The sequence below is a fragment of the Chinchilla lanigera genome, unplaced genomic scaffold (assembly GCF_000276665.1).
Source record: "Chinchilla lanigera isolate Chin_1 unplaced genomic scaffold, ChiLan1.0 scaffold00066, whole genome shotgun sequence".
In the NCBI taxonomy this organism is placed as follows: Eukaryota; Metazoa; Chordata; class Mammalia; order Rodentia; family Chinchillidae; genus Chinchilla; species Chinchilla lanigera.
This window is the reverse complement of record NW_004955467.1, coordinates 3,321,940-3,346,232: the sequence shown is the minus strand read 5'-3', so window position 1 is coordinate 3,346,232 and position 24,293 is coordinate 3,321,940. Positions and strand designations below refer to the sequence as shown.

At 34.6% G+C, this 24,293-nt stretch overlaps 1 protein-coding gene across 1 annotated transcript in view; it reads left to right on the top strand.

Moving 5' to 3' along the window:
- The window catches only part of LOC102022268 (protoheme IX farnesyltransferase, mitochondrial), a 121,579-nt gene that overhangs the window by 69,546 nt on the left and 27,740 nt on the right, over positions 1-24,293 (top strand). Inside the window, exon 5 of the mRNA XM_005399336.2 lies at positions 21,467-21,537. Within this exon, the coding sequence (XP_005399393.1) occupies positions 21,467-21,537 (71 nt within the window). The remainder of the gene's footprint in view (positions 1-21,466; positions 21,538-24,293) is intronic.

The window sequence follows — 24,293 nt, the reverse complement described above, 5'->3', positions numbered from 1 at the left end:
TGGTGGTTGTGAATTGGGTTAATATTGATTTGATAAAACTCTTTTGAATTCCCCTCAGATTTATTAAAAATTAACTGTATTTATTAAAATAAGTTGACAAGCTTTTTTACTAGAAATGATAAACAGCTTGTATCTCAGTAAGTAGACCATGTATTCATTTAGTTAGATTGGACTGAAGTTAATTTTTGTACTTTGAAAACACAAACTCAAAATGCAATTACTGATTTTATTTTGTTTAGTAACTGGAAGTATTTTAGAAGTGCATATTTAAACAAGGAAATTATTAGTAAGATTTTCATGAGTCATTCATTAAAAAAGCTTTGAGAGAAACTCTGGCTACTCAGTATTCTGTATTATTGTAACTATATTTAAATTATACTAATTTGGACTAACTGGATTTATGAAAAGCTCAATTATGGAATATTTCTGAAAAAATTAAATATTTCAAATAAATATTGTTATTTTTAAAGTTGAATGTGAGAAGTAAAGTCCTTGAAGTATTTCTTATTCTTAAATATAGTCTTGGCGTGTGTGTATTATGTCTAATTTTATATGCCTTGTACTAGCTAATAGTGTAATTAACTGAATTTTAAAATGTGACTTCTAATTATAGTCCGTGAATGATACAAGGTGTTTGATAAAATATACTTGAAGACACTTAAGCAGTTGGTTTTCAAGCATTCTAAATGGCTGCCTTCACTACTAATATGAAATATTGTTAAAGCTATGAGGTTTTGCTAAATGGAGATCACTTACATCCTGATGTAGATATAGATGCTGGAAAAAAATTACTAATTACTAAAGTGTAAATTTGTGAGACTTTTATCACAGTTCAAGGTAAGGAGATATCCTTTCCTTAAAAACAATCCTTAATTCAGAGTTTTCATTGGTTTCAATATAATCTGAACTAGCTTTTAGTCTGTATTAACTTACTTTATAGGGCATGAGTGAAATTTTATGTTACATGTAGAAATCTTTTCACTTTGAAAAACATATTTAATACCAGATGATGAATGAGAGGAACTTTTGTGTTCATAACAGTTCTTTGAATTAGTGTTACTAGACTCTTGATTTTTCTTGCTTTAATGTTAAAGAATTTTTTACATTATAAATATGAATAATCTTTTAGTTACGTATAATTAAAAGCCTTCCTAATATAGTCCATACTGTCCTCAAATATGGGACCTGAAGGATAGGAATAATTCTTCATAATCCAGCACATATAGATCTTTAAAGCATATAATTTTTCAAGTTTTATTTAGTTGTCTCATATTCATGACCTGGAGGAGTATCATTAATGACATGCTTACATGCTTGTCAGTGTTCTTAAGGAATATGAAGAAATAAAATGCAAGTTTATCTTCTGTATTGAAGATATTGTATTTTTTAAAAACTAGTCATAAGAAATCTAGCAAACAATTTATATGTTAGAAAATGTTTTCTGTAAAAAATTGATTGAGTCTTGAAATATTTTTATGGTTGCTCACATCAGTAGATGAAAAACATTGCTTCTACTTTTGTCAGATAGTGTTTCAGAGCGTACAATAAGGCAAGATGGCTAATTCTGCTTAGTATATGAGACAGATGTTTTCACCTCCAAAAAGGGACAGCAAGCACATAAAAGGAGATTAAGCCTGTTCCAAAGAACATGTGTGATGCAATGCACTGCTGGAGAGGATTTTGAAATCCAGTAGTTTAATAAACTAAAAACAGCAACACCATTTAACTTCAGTACCAGAAAGTACACCTTCCAAAGTGTAGTTCTTTGACTGGATATGGATAGATGAAATGTTCTTGGTGTTTTTTTAAATAAAATATTTAGAGATCATCATAGAATTACATTCAGTTATAAGAAGAAATAGAGATTCTACCTACCTTTCATCTAGTTCATCATAAAATAATGTGACAAGCAGGATATTGTGTTTTTTTAAACTGCTCTTTGAGTCTGCCCAAGTGGCACTATCTTTTTTATTTATTTATTTATTGTTGTTATTTTATTCTGACTTTAGGGCAATGGTATATAACTATATATAGAAAATTATCTTTAAAATTAAACTAATAAATATATGATGAAATTTCTGTTCCTAGTGTGTAGATACAAAAATTCACACTATACAGCTGCTCACCTTTGAATAGGTAAAGTTTTATGCATTTTTATATGGAGTGCACTTGGCCTCATGATGCTGCTTAATTTATTAGTTCTGTTGATAGGGTTTTAACTAAGTCTGTTCTTTGTCATATAATGTAGAATTTTTATCTGATTGAAAACTTTGAATAGTTTTTTTTAATTAATGTCTTAATGGTAAAATTTGGAATTAATAAAGTTATTTTGTTGAAAAAACTGTGTTTAGTGTTTTAACAAGAACATTACTGATTGTAGATACTAGATTGGTAGTTCTCCAATGTTACTGTGTATAAGGCATCACCCAGGGAGCTGACTGAAAATGCATGCCCTTGCCTCCACTGCTCAGTGTTGTGTTTTAGAAGACTCAGAGTGGGCCAGGTTCCTGCTCTTGTAATTAGGTAATACAGAGGATTCTGATGTTGATAGTCCCAGAACTACAGGTTGAAAAGCACTGTGTTAGACATTGAAGCTTTCTAGCCTAACATGAAGGCCAGCATATTGAGTCATGAAAAATGAGGTAAAATGATTTTCAGTAAGTTGTTTTGGGATCTTAGATATAGGAGAAATTCTGGAAACATCTACATCAAAACTAGTTTTAATTTTGTAAATTTTGGGGGCTTCAAAGCAGATTACTGCATTAATCTACAACATTCATTTGCTGCTGCCTGGTATTTCCCAGAGGTGATAGAAGGGTGACTTGTGACTTACTCATTTGATTTTTGAGTAACAGGCATCTTTCTAAGAAAATGCTAACTAATTATTTATATATTTTTTATTTAGATGCTTTTTTTTTTTGCCATTAATGAAAAGAACTCTAGATTTACTTTCATTCCTTTCCACTTTTCTTAAAACCCTTTACATTCTTTTCTTGAAACCCTTACATTGGCTGAAAGTTTTGGGAAATTTTTTGCCATAAAAAACAGTTGACACTTGGTTGTTTGGACTTTGTGCTTACCTGTTTTCCATGTCACAATTTATAGTGAATGCCTTACCTTAAAAACCACCTTTATGCTAGGCTGGGCTTTTTTATCATCTCATTTATAAGGTTTAGCAGAATAAGAATTCCAGCATGCCTCCCATTGTTAGAAATTAATCATAGTGAAAGAAGGGGAAAATGTATGTGATTTTTATTGTTTGCAGAGGATATTTGCATATGCTGATTCATTTTTAGAAAGATATTTGCATATCTTCATTTAAAAAAAATCAACTATCTATTGACCTAAACATTTTTTATGGAATTCTAGGAGTTAGTTTACATTTTATGTTGAAATATTTTCACTTGTCTGTATTCTTCATTTAAAATTGTTTGAACTTCAGTTTTACTTAGGCTGTCCTAAGAATCTATGTTTTTTTATTTTTTTAAATTAATGAAATGTCTATGTGGGGCTACAGGTAGTAGTAGACAATTAAATGGCTAAAGATATTTTTAGGTGTTTGTTATATTGTTTTAAATTGCTTTATCTAGCATCGGTAGGGATGTTGGAATGCAGGTCTTCTCACTGCTAGTAGAACTGTAAGTGGGGACATTCTGGAAGGAAATTTTGGAAATATAATTTAAAATTCTTAATACTATACATTCTTTTCAATTCCTCAATTCTATTTCTAGAATTTTTTTCTAAATATCAAACTGTACACAAATATTTATATATTATGAATACATTAGATATAATTGCAACCCATTAAAAATGGTCTCAGTTGCTGGGGATTTAGCTCAGCGGCAAAAGTGCCTGCCTGGCAAGCGCAAGGTTGTGAGTTTGGTTCCCGGTACTGGAGAAAAACAAAACAACAACAACAAAAAAAAATGGTCTCAGTAAATAATATTTTATCTGTATTATATACCACAATATCATAAGGTTCACATTTCTAAATTATGTTTAATGGCATGGGAAATTTTTGAATGGCAATGAATAAAATATTAAAATGCTGTCGTGTATACAGTATATATGTCTGAGTTATAGAATCTAAAAAGAGACCTCTTAATCTAGTAATTTTCTTTCAAAATTAATGCATTCTAAGTAGTAAATACTCAGTTCTTTTTTTAAACCATTGACATGACACAGGGAGAATAGAAATAATTCTTTCTGTGAGAGTTGTTACACATTTAATAATTCAATACGGAAAATTTTAAGAGTAGTTTTAAGAGTGTAATTAGAATTTCCAACTGATCCTTTTTATACACGGTTTCAGAACTTCTAGAAATCTAAATGCATTTAAAATTATGAATGAATGAAGAAAAATAAACAGTACTAAGGTAGACTGGAAAACAGTATTAAGGTAGACTATATTGGATGTCAAAAGGAGGGGGCCTGAGGGTATTTGAGTTCTGACGTTGTGAGGGAGATCTCTTCAGTTCATTATTAGCAAATTATTACTATTTCTAGTTGTCAAATGCAATCTGTAAGTGTAGGTTAATCTGCATGTCTTTAAGCAAATTGCTTGTATTCCTGGTGTTTCTTTCCGTGTGGATTTGTCTGAATTGAGATAGTTTTATGATTCTATCAGAGTTCTAAATTCTAAATGTTCTTGAATAGCAAAAATAGTTCAATTGTTTTTCTTCAGTCTAGCAATCTTACTATGCCAAAATAAACTAAGTTATGATACTCTGATTCTGATTCTTTCAAATACTTTATGAAGTGGTGCTCATTACAGGGATACCCATGAATAAAATTTCTATACAAAGGAAGTGGCATCACTCAGCCACAGGGTATTGCTTTATAGCTCTTTTCCAGTCTTTTTAAATCTACCCACAAATAGACATTATATTGTGTATGACATGTCACAGTCTGGCTTTTCTCTCTGTATACCAATTCAGGAAATTCCTAGGTTATTAGATATTATCTGTCTTTAAAGTCTTTTAAAATGTTGTGCATTGTTCCATTTTGTGGATAAAAGAAAAATTCACATTAATTAAGTCCATATTGTCAGACACTGAAATTATGTTTAATACTTCTAAGTGATTGCAATGAAGGTAAACATAACAGATGTCCCTTTTGAAAAGAATAAAATCACTTGAAACATTTCCTCCATAGTATCTTTCCCCAGTAGTAACCACTGTACTGGTGACAACTGTTTTTTAAATTCACATTTCTTACTTGTGAAGGATTAGCCTTACCCAATCTTTAGTACTAGTTACTAAGTAAACAGTACTAACTGCTAAAAGTCCTGAGGTGTTCTGTATTCCAGTGTCCGGTGTGCCAAACTTTGGATTTAACAGTCTTGTGAATCTGTCCTTCCTCTAAACTTATCATTGCCAGTTATTTGCATGTCTTTGGATCTTGTTGTACTACCTTTATTAATTTATAAATGAGTGTCCTAACTCCTGAGCCTGACCCTGAGCTGCCAGGTCTCATAATGCCTGATAGTCTCTTCATCCCAGCCACTGGCTCTTGCTCGGGGTGCTGTGCTATGTGATGTACAGAGTAGTGATAAAGCAGAAACTCTGGATTGCTGCAGGTCATATCTCAGCAGTGTGGCCTCAGTGTGCTGCTTTATTTGTCTGGGCATCAGTGTCTTCCTCTTTACAGTGAAGGTGATAGTGCCAAATAAGGCTGTAGTGAGGGTTACACAAGGCGGTTCACAGAACGTAGCCCCACACTTGGTAATAATAAATCCTCAGTAAGTAATAAATAATCTTTATTTTGCTTATCTATTATATTCATTTACTAACTAAAATAGCTATGGATTTTCACCTGCTTCGATGAAGTTGTGAATGGTTATCATAAGAGGCTAACATTTTAATTAACCCTCATAATGTTAGGTAGTATCTATCTTTTGAATTGTTTATTAATAACAAATTTGCTGGTTGACTCAATGGAAGTAATATTTCCTTAATCATTAAATCCATAGATGACTGTGTTCATGACTTTGCAATTGGAAAGTTGATAAAAATAAAAGATTTTTAAATCTTATTATTTAATTTCTTCTAAAAAATTTCAAATGAAATAACACAGCCACACTTGTATGCCTAAGCAAATAAGATATTTTGACAATCGAATTAAACAAAGATACAGAAATTATATGATTATAAAATTACATATTTAGTTCTTAAACATCACAGCTTTAAGTGGAAAAAATACAGATGTGCACATTTGAAGCTTTGTACCTTAGAAAGAACCCTATTTTGCACCTAAGACTTAGAAATTGTTTCATCTTGCAGTGTTTTGGGACTGTCAACTTTCTTGCTATACTAAATGTCTATAACGTCTTGAACAAATTAAAATCTATTAGGGTAATAATGAAAATGAAGTAGAAATTCTGAGCAACATAGGGATGGTGGGCTGAATCTATGCATGAATGCCTAAAGCCATAGAAATGTCATTTTGAAAAGAGCCCTGAGAAGTGAAGAAACTTTTTCTACAGGAGCCTCGTCAAGGCTGAGCTGTCATCCGTGTAAGGACCTTCCTCCTCAAACAAACCTTCAAGAGGGTCTGAGGAAAATTTTACATTTCTAATGTGTTTTGGGAAACCTAAAATATTAATGTGGTTTGGAAAATGTAATGTAATATTTAATCCTTTTTAAATTTCCAAAACCAAACCATATACAAATTGTCCTTTAAAACATATAGCCACATCTATTAGCATTATTTGTTTTATGATTTGACTCCCTTTTATTATAATAAAATACATTTTGAAAAAAGCACAATAAAAAATAAGCCATAGACCCACCACCCTGACCCAAGCACTGTAGTATAAATGCTATATTAGTTTGAAGCATTCATCTGGACTATTAGAGTCCTCTCAGTTACCATTGTAAATGTCTGCTTGCTACTCCACGAAGCGTTTTCGCACTTTTTCACCATTCCTCTTAGTATTCTTTCCAGTTTTTACCTGCCAAAGCAGTACGTACTCATTACGTTTGAGTTCTTTTTTTCTCTTTCCTAAGTACATTTTCTCTTTTAATTCATAAATAATATTGAAACAACATACTCTTTCATGTTCCTGCTTGTTTGTTTTTAATTTTAAACTTTTTATATTTTTAATAGTAATCTCATTGATGTGTTAGAAAGCAATACAGTTTAAATTATTAAATATCATTAATATATGTGATCAATAATCTTCAATGAACCTGCATTTAATTGCATCTGGTTGCATAGCTTTCAGGGTTCTGATTTCTAAGTGGTTTTCTTCTTCTTTTTAAGGTTTATTTTTAATTGACATAGTGCTTACATATATTTATGGCGTATAATTGATGTTTCCATACATATATACATTTTGGAGTGACTAAATCAGGATAATTAACATATGTGTTGCTTCAAATACATATTATTTCTTTGTGGTTAGAGCACTTGAAATCCACTCTTTTAGCTATTTTGAAATATATAATACATTACTATTAATTATAGTCATTCATGCTGCGTAATATATCATGTTTTGGTAATTTTGTTTTAAAAACTTTAAACAGAATTCATGTCATGACATTATGATAAATGATAAAGGAAATGATGCCTCAAATATAATTAATTATTAAAGCTATCATGAAAAATTACATTAGTATAAATTAGATCCTCATTTATTGCTGGCATATTTTTTCAAAACTTTATGTATGAATATCATCTAGGATTTTTAGCCAGATTATAATTTTAATGTTCATTTATCTGTTTTAAATTAAATTTTGTAGGTATTTGAAGCAGTTTCAAAATAATTCTTATTAAATGTCCTGTGACATTTGTATGATACATGCTTTCTATAAGAATTAGACATATTTTAATATCTTCTTATTGTGGAGTAAAAGTCTTTGCAAACTGGATAGGCTAAAATAAATTTATATGATTGTATATGATTTATTATTTTCTTATAAGGATGTTTATTATCTGGCATTGTTTTATATCATTACAGATTTAATTCTAAGTGATCTATTTACCTTTTCATTTGCTGTGAGTTGTATGGTTGTAATAATGGTTACTGTTCTTTATTGTTTGGTCTGGCCCATACATTTTGAATTTCACTGCCCCACATAACAAAAGTGATACAAGATCTAGAATGTTTTTAAAGTACGGGATTTTATTAAAATAAGAATTGTATTTTGTGTGACATTTGTAAAGTAAAATCTGAAGTGCACTCACAGAATTTTTGAAATGCTTTATCTATATAATCTGATAGTAAGTCTTGTTCATAATTTAGCCTGCAATCAGCTTTTCGTTGTGTGTTATTTCAACATACTCATTGCTAATATAAAGCCTTTCTTCTGCTTTTGGTGTTTTCCTTCACCACAAACTAAGTGAGGGAGTAAGGGTGCCTCTTTTAGGAAGCTGGTCTTCCTACCAGCCTGAAACCTTGTTTTCAAAATTCAAAAGAAGCCTACTTAGTAAAAAGAAAACCACCTTGTGTTTGGAAATATTTCTTAAAGACAGTAACACTCCTTGAAATTACTTTGTCAAAAAATGAGATTCTACTTTACATAGATATGTGTGTTAACATAGAAAACCATATGTATCTCTTACATTCTAAGAATTATATCTGAGATTTAAAAAGAACTGATGCAGACAAGCATCATACAAATATGTAATCTAACATTTGGATTTGACAACTAAATACCATTTATAGCTACATAATTGTAATAATAAAATCACAGTCACATTAGTAACTGTAATTTATGGGCATTTCAAAAGTGCCCTTTCTGGAGTTAAACTGATATTTGGCAGAAGACTGAGAAATTCCCTTTGTGCCATTTCTACTTTGACCCCTGTCTTTTGTTTTCTAGAAACTTATAATACTTTGGAATTTTATTCATATATCTAAGAAAAGCAAACATTGCTTCCTAGTTTATTGTGAACAAATGGGCTGAAAATATTTAGTGTGTATTAAAGCTTATTTTTCCCATGAATTGACCACTGTGTTCTTTTGGATCATGCTACAGGATGGTCATGTTGCTCCCCAAACTTAATGAGTATGCTTCTAACACATTACAGGTTTTTATTTGGCTTCTCAGAAAGAAAGCTACCTAAAGTTTTGATAGTTATGGGAAATTGCCCAATATCTTATACATTGTGCGTGACAAATGTCTTGCCTTACTATAAGAATTTTCAGCCTTTTCACGTCTTTCAGTAACAATAAGCTTCATCTTTAACAATGAGCTTCCTTCTCTCATGTGGATGGTCCAACTCTATGTGCTCTTAATATATCAGACACAGTATTAAGGCATTTCCAGTCATCAGGTTGATACAAAAGCAGTGAGGTTAAAAAAATAGAAACAGTTGTGAAAAACTGTCGGGAGTATTCTAGTTAATGACTACCCTATATTATGTGTGTAGCCTTAAGAGCTCTGAAAATATCCTAGTGTATTTCATGTATTGTTTTTAACCTTTAATATAAATATTGTTTTGCTGTTGCTCATTACTATTTCAGTGAAATAGTCATTGCTTTTATTCCCCATTCTAATTTTTCCACTTATATTCACAAAGAAGCACATTGTATAGTACATTGTTGAAAATGCATACGCTTTAAAGATTTGTTAAACGCTCTTCTAAAATACTGTTAGGGAGTTAGTAACAAAAATATGTTAGTGTTATAGAGAAAAATGGGCCCCAGAGAAATTTTGCTGAAGTCTAAATGTGTTATAGTTGCCTGTCGCCCCATTGTAGCATTTCAGAGATGGGAGGAACAGGGTCATTAAAAAGAGGTTGCCCCGCTTTGCTTAGAGAATACAGGAGAAGATTGGTGTCTCCTACTAATCAAATCATTCTCTTTTCAGCTGTGTATGGCCCATATTTCAAACACACTGCAGTGTTAAGAGAAATGTATTAAGCTTTCAATGTGTTATCGAAAACTTACAGAAAACATATGTATTATTTTTTAAAGAGTATGTTATATTCTCTGGTAGGCAAAAAGAAATGAGACACATACTTTCCCCACTCCTCCAGCCTTCTTTGTTTTCCCTTCCTGTTCTCCTTGTTGTATAGAGTAATGCCTTTGCCTATGATTAGACCAACAGGTGCCGAGAGTGCTGAAGCAGGCTGGCTTTGTGCCACATGTGTACAGTGCAGATACTGTGTCACTCCAGGTTTTGTTGTATTGCCGTGTCCTTCCAAGGAAGGGATAACTCAGTTGAAATACATACTGCAGCTCCTGAGAGATTAAGTGTGTTTCCTTTGCTTTATAGTTGAGAATTTTACAGTTTCTTTGTTTGGGAGTTCTCATATTGCTTAATGATTTCTTTAATCTCCACCCCTACCCCATTGTGACCAGACGTATATTATAGCCACATTTGAACTTCTGTAGACTGGCCAGTTCTTTGTTCCACATGTGGTATAACCCCTTTTTTAATGATGGCACTTAAACTCTTCATAGTATTTTAGGGAATCGATTCAGAGGTGAAACATTTTATATATTATCATTATTAATCTGTTCAAAAAGCTTGAGAGACTTACAGAGATTTATTACTTATAATCTTGATTGATGCTGGATTATGATAAAGTAAGACTAGTTGCAGTAGTTGAGGAAAAATTTTTTTGTCTTTTAAACCCTAGTCTGAAAGGTGTTTTTTTTTTTAATCTAGTCTGTTCATGATAATAACTTTAGTAGGTTTTAATGCATTTATTGTTGCCCTTGAAAACTGGCATTCAGAATTAACTATTTTTAAGCTAGTTTTTTGCATAGAGGGAATTATAGCCCTTGGCAGCTGTTAGAGTAAAAATTCCTTTGAGCTTATTTGGAGATTTTTAGAAGGCTCCTTGCCCCACCCTGGACATCTCTGGTACTAAACATGTTGAGATATGAGCCCCAGTCTTCATGTGTATTAGGGGAAGAGACAACTTTTCTTCCTTTCTCAAATATCAACCTTGAGCTAAAGGCAGATAATACAGCTGTGAGATATGTAGGGTTTTTGGAAGAGGTTAGTTAGGATGGGAAAAATTAAACGTGTAAGTTGATGGGAATAATTCAGAGAAACAACACAGGTCAAATGCGCAAAAAGGATAAGCAGTGGGCTAAGTTTCTTTGTGAAAGAGTACAGGATTGCTAGCTTAGGTGGGGGGACTGACTGACCCAGTGAGTAGTGTTGAGAATACTCTAGTGGGGTAATTGTGTGTGGGGGGGTGTTACTGTTGAAGTGCCTCAGTGTACAATAAAGTAGAAGACAGTTTTGTGTACTGAAGATGCAGCGGGTAGAAGAGCATCAGGTGCTTGAGAGTAGGCTGAATCTGAAATCTTCAAGGTAGAGTTGATGGGAGAAGTGTAGTAAGATTGCCAAAGTGTTAAGAGCCTTTTGAAGCTAATCAATTCTGCAATTACTGTAGTGAATAATCCCCCTACTCTCTTGCAGGGGGGCTTTTCCAGCATAGTTGTGCTGCTCGGTGCCAGGCTCAGAGAGAAAGTACAGTCTAGAGCAACTCAGTGAGCATGGAGATAACTGCAGATTAAGGGCTAGGATGGGTCTCTACAGACAGGATAGAGTGGGAAGAACTAGAAATGTATTTTCTTTGAGGAACCAAAAGGTTGTCCAGAAAGCTTGGCATGTAGCATGAAGAAGGTAAAGAGCAAGAAAGCAGTGCAAAGAAGGGAAAAAGGCATGAGAACTTTTTTGGTGAGCTTTGCAAGCTGTATTAGACCATTTGGCTTTATTCCTTGCCAGGCGGCCATGGAAGAGTTCTATACAGGAAAGCAAAATGACCAGGTATCTTGAAAAGATCACTTTGACCATCTGAAAAATTGAAAAGGGGAGTTTCAACACTGTAGGAAGGGGAAGGTGGTTAGGAGGGTGTTATAATCTACGCAAAATAAAATAGTCTTGATTCAGAAAGTGGCTCTGAGGATAGGGAATGGCTGTGTATGAGGAATATTTGGCATAAACGTTTTTGTGTTGTGACTCTTTCTGATGCTGGTAAAGATTATAATTGCCTATGGCTCCATTAATGTTAATTTTATACTAGATTAGTGATTCTTTTGTGTGATTGAGTGATTCGTTTGTGTGATTCTTTTATTGGTTAACCCAAAGAGGGATTGTGTACATTTTGTATCAGCTAGGTAGACTGTTTTTATTACTTTCTTTCCCTAAGTAGAAAATACATGATCTTTTTAGACAATTGAAAAATACAAAAAGATAACGAATAATAAATCACCCTACCTCTCACTATCCAGAGACAGGTATTGTAAATGTTTTGATTTCCTTCCATCTATTTTCAGAAAGAAGTGTTTACAAATTGAGCTCTCTCTGGCAGGGGAAAAGTCAGTTCCATAACAGTGATCCTTGAAGCTAAGCAAAACCAGTGTGACTTTCTGACTTTTTTCATTTATAGGATGTGATGCTTTGCCTCCAGTAAGTGCCAAGTGACTTTTAAGCCCTTTTTTTCCCTTTAAATATGAAGCCTTAAAATATAGTTTAACGAGAGGAGGCTTGAGTAACCGGTGTAGAGGGAAACATTCTGACAGATGCCAGAGTGCATACATGTGCTATTTCAAATACTGATGGAGGAAAATCAATGGGAACAAGAAGTCTTACTTAATTTGTTTATTCTAAGATGGCAATAGGATGTTGGTAGCAATGGAAAAGCAATGGCTCACTGGGTATCTGAGCTGAGATATGGTGTGTGAGGTCCTGCTGGATAGGTCATAAGGCAACTCATGCTGTGCTTTATTTTATTTTTAATGTCCCTTTTAACTTGGCCTGGGATTGATTGAGATACCACCAGGGGTCTTGGAAGCTGTGAACCGTATTGGAATGACAAGCACTGTTGACAGCTTTGAGAGGGTGGATGGAGAAACAAACTGACAAGGGTCACGCATTGTTTTCTGTTGGGTGTGGAGAAGAATATTGCTCTCTTGTAGTGCAAAGGAAAAATGTGTTGCAGTCTATTATGAAATTTGGCGTTTTTTACACCTGACTTATGAACATCTCTAGACTAAATACCTTTTTTTGGTGTAAACTATAATTAATCATCGTGGGAATAAGAAATTTATCACTTAGGACAAGTTATAGTTCTCTCCACTTTTTCTGTGTCATTTTGGCTTACAAAAAATTCTGTGGCATTATAAGTCTATATTTTCTGTTAGAAGGACTGAAAGTGGCTGGGCCTGGTGGTGCAAGCCTGAATGCCAGCACTTTGGGAGACTGAGGCAGGAGGATCACAATTTTGAGTCTGAGCAGTTTAATGACTTAATGAGACCTGGCCTCAAAATACAAAATAGAAACATAAGCTGGCAATACAGGTCAGTGCACGGGCTCTGGATTTAATTCCCGGTACCTCAGAAAGAGCGATAGGGACAGAGACACGCACAGAGAGAGAGAGATGTTTTTCTCTGTTTGGATTAATTCTAATTATCTACTAATGTAAAGTCATGGTATAATAGAGAAACACAAACTGCATAGTAGACATCTATTAGATTCTTATTCATTGATGTAATAATGCCCTATAGCTTCATCATGTACTCTGAGACTACAGATCCATTGACTATTCTCATTACCTAGAACTGTCAAATTGATCCCCAAACTTATTATGAGAGGTTAATATAAAGATTACTATAAATATTTACTGTGTTTGTATCGACTAATACCCTTCAGATACCTAAATTAGTAATTGGAATTGATGAATTTTTGAGACCAAAACAAACAAAATAAAATCTATTTTGAAAATTTAACCTAGACACAAAATATGTTGTTTGCTGAAGGAAGTGGGTGTTGTTCACTTTTGTATAATCCTTTCATTGCTCTGATATTTGAAATCTTTACATTCTTCATGTATCAGGACATGTTTTTAATTAAACTGAAAAAGCAAAGGTAAGAGCCTTGGTGGTAACCTGGCTGACGGAAGCAATAGTAGGCCTCTCCTCCCTTTTCCTGGCAGCCCATTCCAAGGCTACAGGCCACTCAGAGAAAGAGGAGATGTCTCCCTTGGCATTGGTGATACTCCAGGGACAGACTCTCTGCTAGCCCAGTATAGAGAACACGCCACTCAGTGCACCACTCACTGTGTATGGGAGCAGGATGAGGTCCTGGGTTGTGTGGCCATCTGACACTGCAAACAGCCTTCTCCTAGAAGGGGACTCCAGCACAAGACTGGTCCTGAGAGGACTGCTTTGACCTAGGCAGCCCTTCAGAGTGTATTCACTACAGAATATTACCTTGAGTGTTCTTTGAGCTAATGAGAGCATAGTTAACTCTCACTGTCCTCTAGTTTTTCACCAATAAATTCAACCATGAAATCAAAGATATTTGTAAACAGAAATGCGTCTATTAAACATGTACAGACTTTTCTTTAAAATTCTAGTCAAGAGGTGATTTGAAGTATACAGGAGAGAGCTGGCTATGATGGATCCTGCTTGTAATCCTAATACTCTGGGAGGCTGAGACTGGAGGATCTCATATTCCAGCCCAGCCCAGGCAACTAAGTGAGACCCTGTCTCAAAATAAAAAATACAAAGAATGGCTGGGGATATAGCTTAATGCAAAAGCCCTGGTCATTGCAGATAATGAAACAAATAAAAAGAATGTATACAGGAGGTTGTGAATGTGTTATGTGCAAATACTTCTCCATTTTATGTAAGGTGCTTGAACATCTGCAGATTTAAGAGTTGATATAGCATTTGTCTTTTATTTTGAATACAAGTTTCAAGAATTTTATTTTACTGCTTTAGAAGTAGTTAGAGTCAACTGAAATGAATATATGGTGGAAAAAATATTATAAAGCATAGGGAAAAATGTGAGTAAAGCCAACTATATGTAATTTCTAAAATGACTGTTAAAGTATTTAAGCTCCTCATCTAAGTATACTATGCTTTATGTTTTGGTTTAAGTATCTAAACCAAAGCAGTAAACCTAACTGAAAGTCATTCTAGAAAGTGAATGAAAACCAGAATCAAGTAGCAAATGAGCTCCAACCCCTTTGTGCTAGGAAGGATTGTTGAGCCTTCTCTGAAATGAACAGTAAGTCTTGGGTAGAGTGGTATTTCTGCCCAGGTATTGCTTGCCCTGATACATTTAGGCATTCATGGGAGCTCAAATCTGTGGCCAATTTAAAGCACCTTACAGTTAAACTGCTACCTTCTGGAACACAATTGCCATTTTTGGCTGGCTTGTCAAAAAATGTAGCAAAGATACCTGTTTCGCCCAAATGAAATGATTCACTGGAATTACTGAATGAGTATGTGCATAACGGCACGCTACACACACACTATAGACTCTCTCTCGTAGACATTATAACTCCCAACATGGTTACTTACCCACAAGTCTCTGAGTTATACTAGATAATATCATGCAAGCATTTAAATAGCATGATTTATAATTGCAATCCTCATTAGTCCTATAAAATTAAATATGACATATTTTAGGTCATTAAGGAAATCATTTCAAAAACCGATGGAATATATTTGAATATTAGGGAAGCAAAGATAGTATGAACATATAGGACAGAACCTTTTAATTGCATATAACTTAGCTAATTCAATATATAAAATAATCTATTGCAGGCAAAGAATTTTTATAACTTACAAATTATATATCACATTTAAATGAATATTATACAATCTGTGCAGATTAACATGTTTATTGGCACTGATGATTCATTAAGTAAGTTACTTGTCAAATGCCTTATTTGCCTGATACTATGCTATTTTCTTAACAGTGAGAATTATAAACTGACGGAAATCAGGAAACCTGTTTTCTGGGGTGGTTTTTTTTTTTTTTTTTTTTTTGGTTGATTGGTCTTTTTTTTGTTGCTGTTGTTATTTTGTTTTTTTTGGTTTTTATTGTTGTTATCTTTTGAGACAGGGTCTTGCTGTGTAGTTTAAGCTGGCCTTGAATTCATTGTGTAGCCCAGGCTGACCTCAAACTTTTGACAGTCCTCCTTCCTCACCCTCCTGAGTACTGGGTTTACAGGTGTGTTCCACCATCCCCTGCAGAAGCTATTTTAAAATTGTTAGACAATATTGTATGAATATATTGGAAAAGTTAAATACTTTCAAACAGTGGCCCTGTTGGAAATGAGACCATGTCAGTGAGAGATTGGTCAGACTGTCAGAACTACTGCGTAATACAAGGGATATATGTGTTAGAGGGATCAGACCTTAAGAAAACCCAAGAGTTAAATGATTCATCTGAGGCTGTTTCCCCTGTTTCTGCTGCTGGGCCAGATGCAAATAAAGTAATCAGAGAAGAATAAAAGGAACATAGAATCCATAAGAATGGACTAAAACTACAAGAACTGACCGTGACATAATTATACCTTGCAAGCATTGGACTTTGATGCCCAAGTGACCTGCAGGAGAGTTAGTACAGGAGGAGCAGTGCACAAACTTCTCCTAAGGTCACGGGAACCTGGAGGAACTTGAGGATTGGCTCCATTCCAAGGTGATTCCAAGGAAAACAGTGTAGAGTACAGGCCAAGTGCTGCTCCAAACCAACAGTGTAAGCTAACAGATCCACAGCTTGTACGAGCTGGTACTTCATGTTCACCATTCACATCTCCTGCAGAGTTCTTTGTGGCTGTCTCTAACCTAAAACCATTCAGGAAAGGGGAATTCTGGGCAGTGCAGTTCTAGGTTGGCACAGCACAAAACCATCACTGTTCATCCTGCTTAGCTTGGCCTGCAGGCACACCTTCCCAACTCTTCACTTCCAAATAAGCAATAGAAAGTCATGTTTATGCTTAACATGATTGAACTGTCCCTCGTACAACCAAAAGTATCACTAATCTACTTCCCTCCAAAGAAGGCAAAATTATACATCTGTGGGTGCTATACATTTCTCTTTAAGCTCCTTAATTCTATATAATTTAAATACTGAGATATGAAACTAAATATTATTGATATAGCTTAAATAGTAAGAGGAGTAAAATTCATTTATATATGCAAAGATAGTTACATCAAAATAAGAAAAAATACCCATAGCTGTTACATTTTCTCTGTTTCTTCAGCTGATCACAGAGTTATAATTGGTATTTATAACCAGTTTCTTCTGCTAGCCATTCTATGTTTCTTTGTCCTGGGCAAGACTTGGAAGGTTGTGGCTCCTTATTACATGTGATAACCCAAAACTTTGTTCTTCGGGGATCTAGAGTTGGACCGCTTATACACTGCTGGTGGAAATGTAAAATGGTATGACCACTTTGTGAGACAGCTTGACAGTCTCATAAGTACTTAAATACTTGTCTACTGTATGATTTATTTGTATTTAACTTTGTAAGTTAGCATATGTCCACACAAAGATATACACAGATGTTCACTGCAGCTTTTTTTATAACAGTAGAAAACGATTGCAAATATTCCACAAAAAACAAATATTCCTCAACAAATGAAAGGGATATACAAATGGTGATACTGCCATTTAATTAAACATTACTCAGCCAAAAAAAAGAATAAATTATCAATGTACTCTGCAGTATAATGACTATCAAAGTTATACTGAGTGAAAAAAAAAAACTAAACAAAAGTAGTACACATATGATGCAGGTTATATACAACTCTAGAAAATGCCAAGAATCATTAGAGACACAAAACAGTTTAATGACTAAGGCCAAGAGTGAGGGGGTGAATGCGGCACCCTGAAGCTTTTGTGGGTGGTGGATATGTTCAGTATCTTGATTGTGGTAGGTATTGAAGTTTATTAAATGATATACTATAAATTTATGTAAGCTATTTCATGTGAATTTTACCTCAGCAAAGTTGTTTTTAGAAAATAAAGATCAAGTCTAATAATGAACAAACCTGTATTTTTATTTACCAGTGAAGGTGGCAATGCTATGTTTTGAAATCATAAACAGATTTATTTAGTTGACCTTCTATCTTCTAGATTCCGTAACTCTTGCCATGAGTTTAACTTCACATAAAAAGAACTACATACTCCTTCCACTAAGTTCCAGCAAGTGCTGGAGGATTGAAAGGAAAAGATGAAGTTTAAGCTTCAGTTTGGGGAGTTGAATTTGAACTTAGTCATGAAGAGTGGGTGGCATTTGTTAGCTGTGGGGTCAGGTCAGTCTCAGCAGCAGCGGCAGACATAGGAGAAATGACCTGAATCCTTTTCCTTGGTATGCTATAACACTTCATTGTATATTGTCTTTTTAAGTCCTCCTGGCAGCTTTGGTAGAGGAATTGTTCTTATTCACTACTATTGACCTAAGGCTCCGCACATCAGATGTTCTCTCCAGCCTCAAAGTCAGAAACTGGCTGAATCTCCCAACTCCCATGGAGAGTTTGATGTGTTTATAAGACAGTGACAGGTGTGACCAGGAAATAGAAATAAAGTAAATGATAAGATTAGAAATACTGATGTAGCTAACTAGACATAGCCTTTGAACAATGTAACTTTGAAAGAATCTGGACTTTTCAGAGCTCATTGGGGAGTGAGCAGTGAGGAGACCATTAAATACCTTTAATCCAGTAGTTGTGCTGTGATTTCATAGTAGTGAAGTCGTACAGTGTAATAGGAAGGATAGATTTGAGAGATTTTGTGAAGTCCAAATTCTCAGGAGTTGGTAATGAATTGAATATAGTTGGCCAACTAATAGAGAAAAACATCAAAGGCAATTTATGATTTTTTACATAGGTCATAGAGGAAAAATTTGTATGTTGAGTAGAAAATAAAGAATTCTGGAGAGGTGCCTGATCTTCTGTATCTGTATATAGTGGTACCTCCTCTTTCCTACCTGCGCAGCTGGCCTCAGAGCTCATTCTCTGGGGTCCTGTAATCCTTTGCACATCTCTCATTGTTCTGTATATATTATAGCTAACAAAGTGCTTATATTTCAGTCTTTCTAGTGTGTTAGGGGTTTGCAAGCTTTTCCTGTAAAGAGCGAGACAATAAATATTTCAGGGTATGTGGGCCACATAGGCTCTTGCAGATACCCAGCTGTGCAGTAAGAAATCCCAGTTCATGGTGTGTGAGAGCAGCAGCCAGGGCAGTACACTGAGCTACACGGATGAGTGTAGCTGAATCCCAGTAACATTGTATGGATACTAAAAATTGACTTTCATATAATTTTCATATGTCACAAAAATCTTCATATATCTTCCAATCATTGGAAAAATATAAAAACCATTATTAGCTTGTGGGCCTTACAGAAAGTAGTTGCTGACACTTGCAATAGAGTGAATTCATGAAAGCAAGCTGAATCTAACTGACCTATGTGTCTCTATTGTGTGGGGCACAGTGGGTCCATGGTGAGCCCACAGAGTACTGGGGAAAAGGTAGGATCAGGAAAATGGCTATGAAGTAGTGCACCCCAGTCAAGGAAGACTGTGATTTCAAAAAGAGGTAGTATCATACACATTTATCCTGTTAGAGCAGTTGTACACGTGTGTACTCATGTTTAGAATATAGAATGATGAAAACCCTGTCTGGGGCCTTCTCACGCAGCCATGCCCATGGTAATGCAAATAAAGCCGTGCATATTCCCCAGCATTTAGTTTCTTTTTTACTTTAATATTTTATTAACATTAACATTCATTTCTTGCTTTGACTACAGCTATGTGCTTGGGCTGCCAGAGTAACAAGGAAGCTCTGAAAACTCAAGCCCAATGTGTACTTCCTTTTATAAGGCACGTAAAATGCTTACTATGCATAGCCCATCCATCATAAAGGCCAGCCAGCAGGAGAAGACTATCTATTAGTCTTATAATTATATATAATATATGATCTCTTAATGTTGTTGAGGGAATAGTGGTGGTTATAATTGGTGTGTGGTTTTATTTTAAAGGTCTGAAGATTCCAGGTACCTGACCATTGGCTAAGTGAACTATAACTGGGTAGTCATTAAGAGCCAAGTGTCAAGAACTAGGCCTACCTCATACTGTAAATGACTGAGAGTCTTCATCATGAATAACTGCACAGTGTTGTCAGCAAAGTGAACACAGAAAAGAACCCCAGGCATGTGGCCCGCCCCATTGGTCCCCATTACTCAGAAAGTGGAGACAAAGTGTAAAGCCAGCCCGAGTAACATAGTAAGATTTTGTCTCAAAGAAATAAAAGTAAATAAATGAGAGAATTATAAAAGTAATTATATTTGAAGATGTCAGTCTGCTTAGGGTTATTAAGACATTTTTCAAAAACAGTTGAAAGTAAAGACAGTTTTATAGTATGAGGCTAAATGTACCATGTGTCAATTTTTTTTAGAAAATTTGCGAGAACACAACTTCCCAAATATCTTAACTTAAAAGGATAAATTCTGAATTGCTCAAATAGTTCAGAATAAAGTCATCTTTAATCTTAACATTTAACTTGTTAGTAGATAGTACTAAATGACTTACAAAAGTATAATGCAATAAAGTATTACTTCTAGACTACGTCTCTTTTAGCAGTAGTATTTTTAACATTAATAGATTAAAACTCATATGACTATAATGCACTGTACAAAAGGCTATGATTTGTACAAACATGAGTAAGAAATGATTCTTATCACTTGAATATACTCAGGATAGACATATCTGAAATCTTTTAAACATGTTTTTCTGAAAAAAGGATTTCATGGTCATATAAGTTTGAGAAACACTGGCTAAGCAACATTAATTAGATTTCTTCACTTTGGGATTTCTCTGAACCCTGATGGTATTACTGCGACCTGACATCAAGTCCTTTCTGTGAGCAACTCCAGGGGCTGTTCCAGAACATAGTTGAGGAAATACTGCCTCAAAGCTTGTGTTGTGTTATTGTTTTGTCTACTGATTTGCCTCAAGCTCATTTTGTCAGTGATATTCTCATATAATCCTATCAGATTTTTTAATCATACTTTATTGTATGAAAAGAGGTGGAGAATGACCTTGATAACAAATCTGAGAATATGTTGTGCAGTTTATCAAGGCTTTGGAAAATGAGTTTTGATAATCCCCTGGGCTTTGTCTTTTAATAGGTAAACAGTAAAAACTGTTATCTTTCGTTGTTAGAGTGACTGTGCCAACCTTTTATTCAAGGTGGGGTTCTCTGAGAGTGAACGGTAGTGACAGTAATGAGGCTGACACTGTGGGTGGACACTAGAACTGTCTCAGCCCCACCAGGACTGTTACTCTAGTTACAGTGCAGCTCCACAGTTGTGCAGTTTCATCTGGGTTCCTAGTCATGCCCTCTGCTCTAGAGCCCAGTGGTTCCTGATCGAGTCACAGGCTTCAGGATGTACAAAGCCTTCCGAAATCATTTACGGCGTTAATGCTTTACCTGAAACAATAGCTTTGAAAACTATAACAACACATTTCACCAGTGGCTTTCAAAGTGGGTGAATGTGGATATTCCTGACAATTAATGCACACACTGGTTTTTAAAATTTGCCTTTGTCAGAGAAATTTGTTTCAAGAAGTTCTGAGGTGTAAATTCGTGCTATCAAAATTAAAGCAAAGTTTATGGTGGGAAACTTTTTTATGCTAAAAGAAAAGAAAATAATTATTTCATATTATATTTAATCTTTTCTGTCTTCATTCTTTTTACAGTTTTTTGAGGTGCCGTTTGACTCAAACATGAATAGGACAAAAAATAGACCTCTGGTCCGTGGACAGATCAGGTAAAATCATGAATATAATTCTCTTCCACATCCTAGAACATTCATTTGCTTGTTCATCAGGAAGTGTTTCCCATGCCTTTTCCTTGAGCTGTGAAGACAGCAGCCTTGCAGAAGGACGGGTGGTATGGTTCAGTGCCTTGCACTCTCACCAAATGTACCACACGGTGTGTAAGATGGAGCCCAGACCTGTAGGAAATTGTGTGTGTGTGTGTGTGTGTGTGTGTGTATGTGTTTTGTGGGAATAATGTATGCCATAGATTATTTTATACCGTTTTGAGACATAGTCTTTGTTTCTCTTTATAGTAGCTGAAGATAAAAATGTTGAGTTAATAAACAAGTGATTTTTCAGACACATCCACGTAAGGCAATGGTGGCAAACCTATGGCAGGTGTGTTACTATGTTTTTCTTTTAAGACAAACGATGTTAATATGTGAGTTGTTTTTTCTGATCTAAAACCTCAGTATTCAGTTTTAATTGTAGTTTGGCATTTTGTGATAAACAAGTGGATTTTAGGTTGCAGTTTGGCACTCGGTCTCTAAAAGGTCCCTCATCATTGATACAGGATCTCTGAAGAAGGATGCGTCTGAAACCGTATTTTTTCAGAAAAGCCAGTAATGCTGTTATATGCCAAATAGAGTACTGCCTACGTTACGCTCCTTTCTGCCAAATTCAATTAAGTAGAACTAAAAGGCATATAAATATTTTAATACCACTAATGGTTAATAATTAAATATTTTCTTTCTGGAGACCTCTAAACCAGCATTTTAAAATGTTTTTGAATCTAATACACATGACAGTCCTAGAAGAATGAAACGGGCTATGTGGTTTATACTGACCATTCTAAATCAGGGAATCCTCTGTTATAGAATTGATGTGAAAGAGAATGTTTTATTGTTCATTTAATTTCCTCTTTATTTCAGAAAGGATTAGAGCAGTGATGGCGAACCTTTTAGAGACAAGTGGCCAAACTGCAACCCAAAACACACTTTCTGCACCGTGCCAACACTGCAATTAAACCTGGATACTGAGATTTTAGTTTAGAAGATAATCTTTTGTCTTAAAAGAAAAACATAACAACACACTTGCAATAAGTTTGCCACTACTGGATTAGAGGCATCCTAAGAGTATTTAGTAAAGTAGAGAAATGAAAATCAGGATTATGGAAAATAGAATATGAACTAAATAGTAAGTTAGTAAGAAAAGCTTATCAAATTCACATATGTAGTTAATAAAATTGAACTGTTTTATTTCTGTGTTTTCTGATATCACGGTTACATCAGACTCATGGAGGTATTATGTGTATATTTCTCACAATAGCACCATGAAGTACATACTGTTAAATTTCCCCCATTACTCAGATGAGGAAACTGAGGCTCCAGTTGTTGTAAATGGCATAACACAAATTCCCCTGAGATACTAACAGCTGTCCCTAACAGTCTGTAAAAGCCTTTTTGTCCTTAAGAAGAAAATGTCATTCTAGGAAAATCAGACTTCTGCCTAAGTTCTTGATAAATAAGAAAGTACACTAGTGATCATGTTAAAAGAATGTCCTCAGCATCTTCTATAAAGGAAAGCAAATAGTAGGTTTCTGAAGCATGACTTGGTGTAAGCCAGAGATAAAATGCCAAAGAACATTTTATGGAACTACCATTTAGGATGTACAGCTTTGAAGCAAGTGAGGAAGAAGCAGCTTTGGGGCAGAAATTGCAGCCCAAGAGTGCCTGTCCAACTTGATTAAACTAAGAAAGCATCAGCATTCTGTATGTATGAAGTAATGAATAGATTGAAGAGATCATATGCTCTGCCGTAAGATTTGATTGCAAAGTGGGCTAAAGTTTGGGTTTACCCAGAGTGCTCGCATTTGCACCTGTTGTCACAGCAAAGCCATTGATAGTGTCCTCTGTCACTTTTGACATCTGTAGGTAACTATATGCCACCCTACATCAAGTGCACGATGGTTATAATTATAATACTTACAGTATTTCTTCATTTCTAAGGCTTTTTCATAGAAATTCCTGTTGCTTATTTTGCCTACAAGAGAAAAAAAGCACACAAATGGAAAATATATCTAAATCACTTCGTTAGGTATACATTGTAATATAGACCCCTTAAAAATAGCTTTTCATTAACTGGTACTCAATGTTATATACTCAAATTAATTTTTCTTATAATTCAGCAAAGATATAGTCAACCAGCTTGTTTGGCTGTTTCTTGCAAATATGTCCATAGCCATTATCTTCGCTGTGATCAGGGAATTGCATATAGAGCTTTCTTGGGCACATATCAGAAATGGACACTGAAAGGTAAGCCCACTTTACAAGTTGAATCTGTACATGCAAAATCATATAATGAAGGGAAGTGTTAGAGAAGTTAATTGAATTTAAAAGTGTGAGTCAGTGTAATCCAGTTTTAACTTGGTGTCCAGAATGAGTTAATCATTAGTGTTTAAAATTTTATATGTTGGAAAACATCTTGGTCTTCAGAGATTCTTCATATGGTAGTCATTGGCTAGTGAAAAATGTTACCTGATTCTAAGCTTGCCCAGTCATTTACTTAGTCTTCCGCAACACCACTTCCTCTTGTATAAACTAGGATCCTACTTCCTAACTTGTTCATTTCACAACATTGTTATGAAAGTCAGTAAAATCATGTAAATGAAAATAGATTGCTGGGGAAGAGGTTTAAAAGTAGAGTTTCTGGAACTTTGGTTTGTTTCCAAATTTGCTGCAAAATGTAAATATTTCAATACTTACCA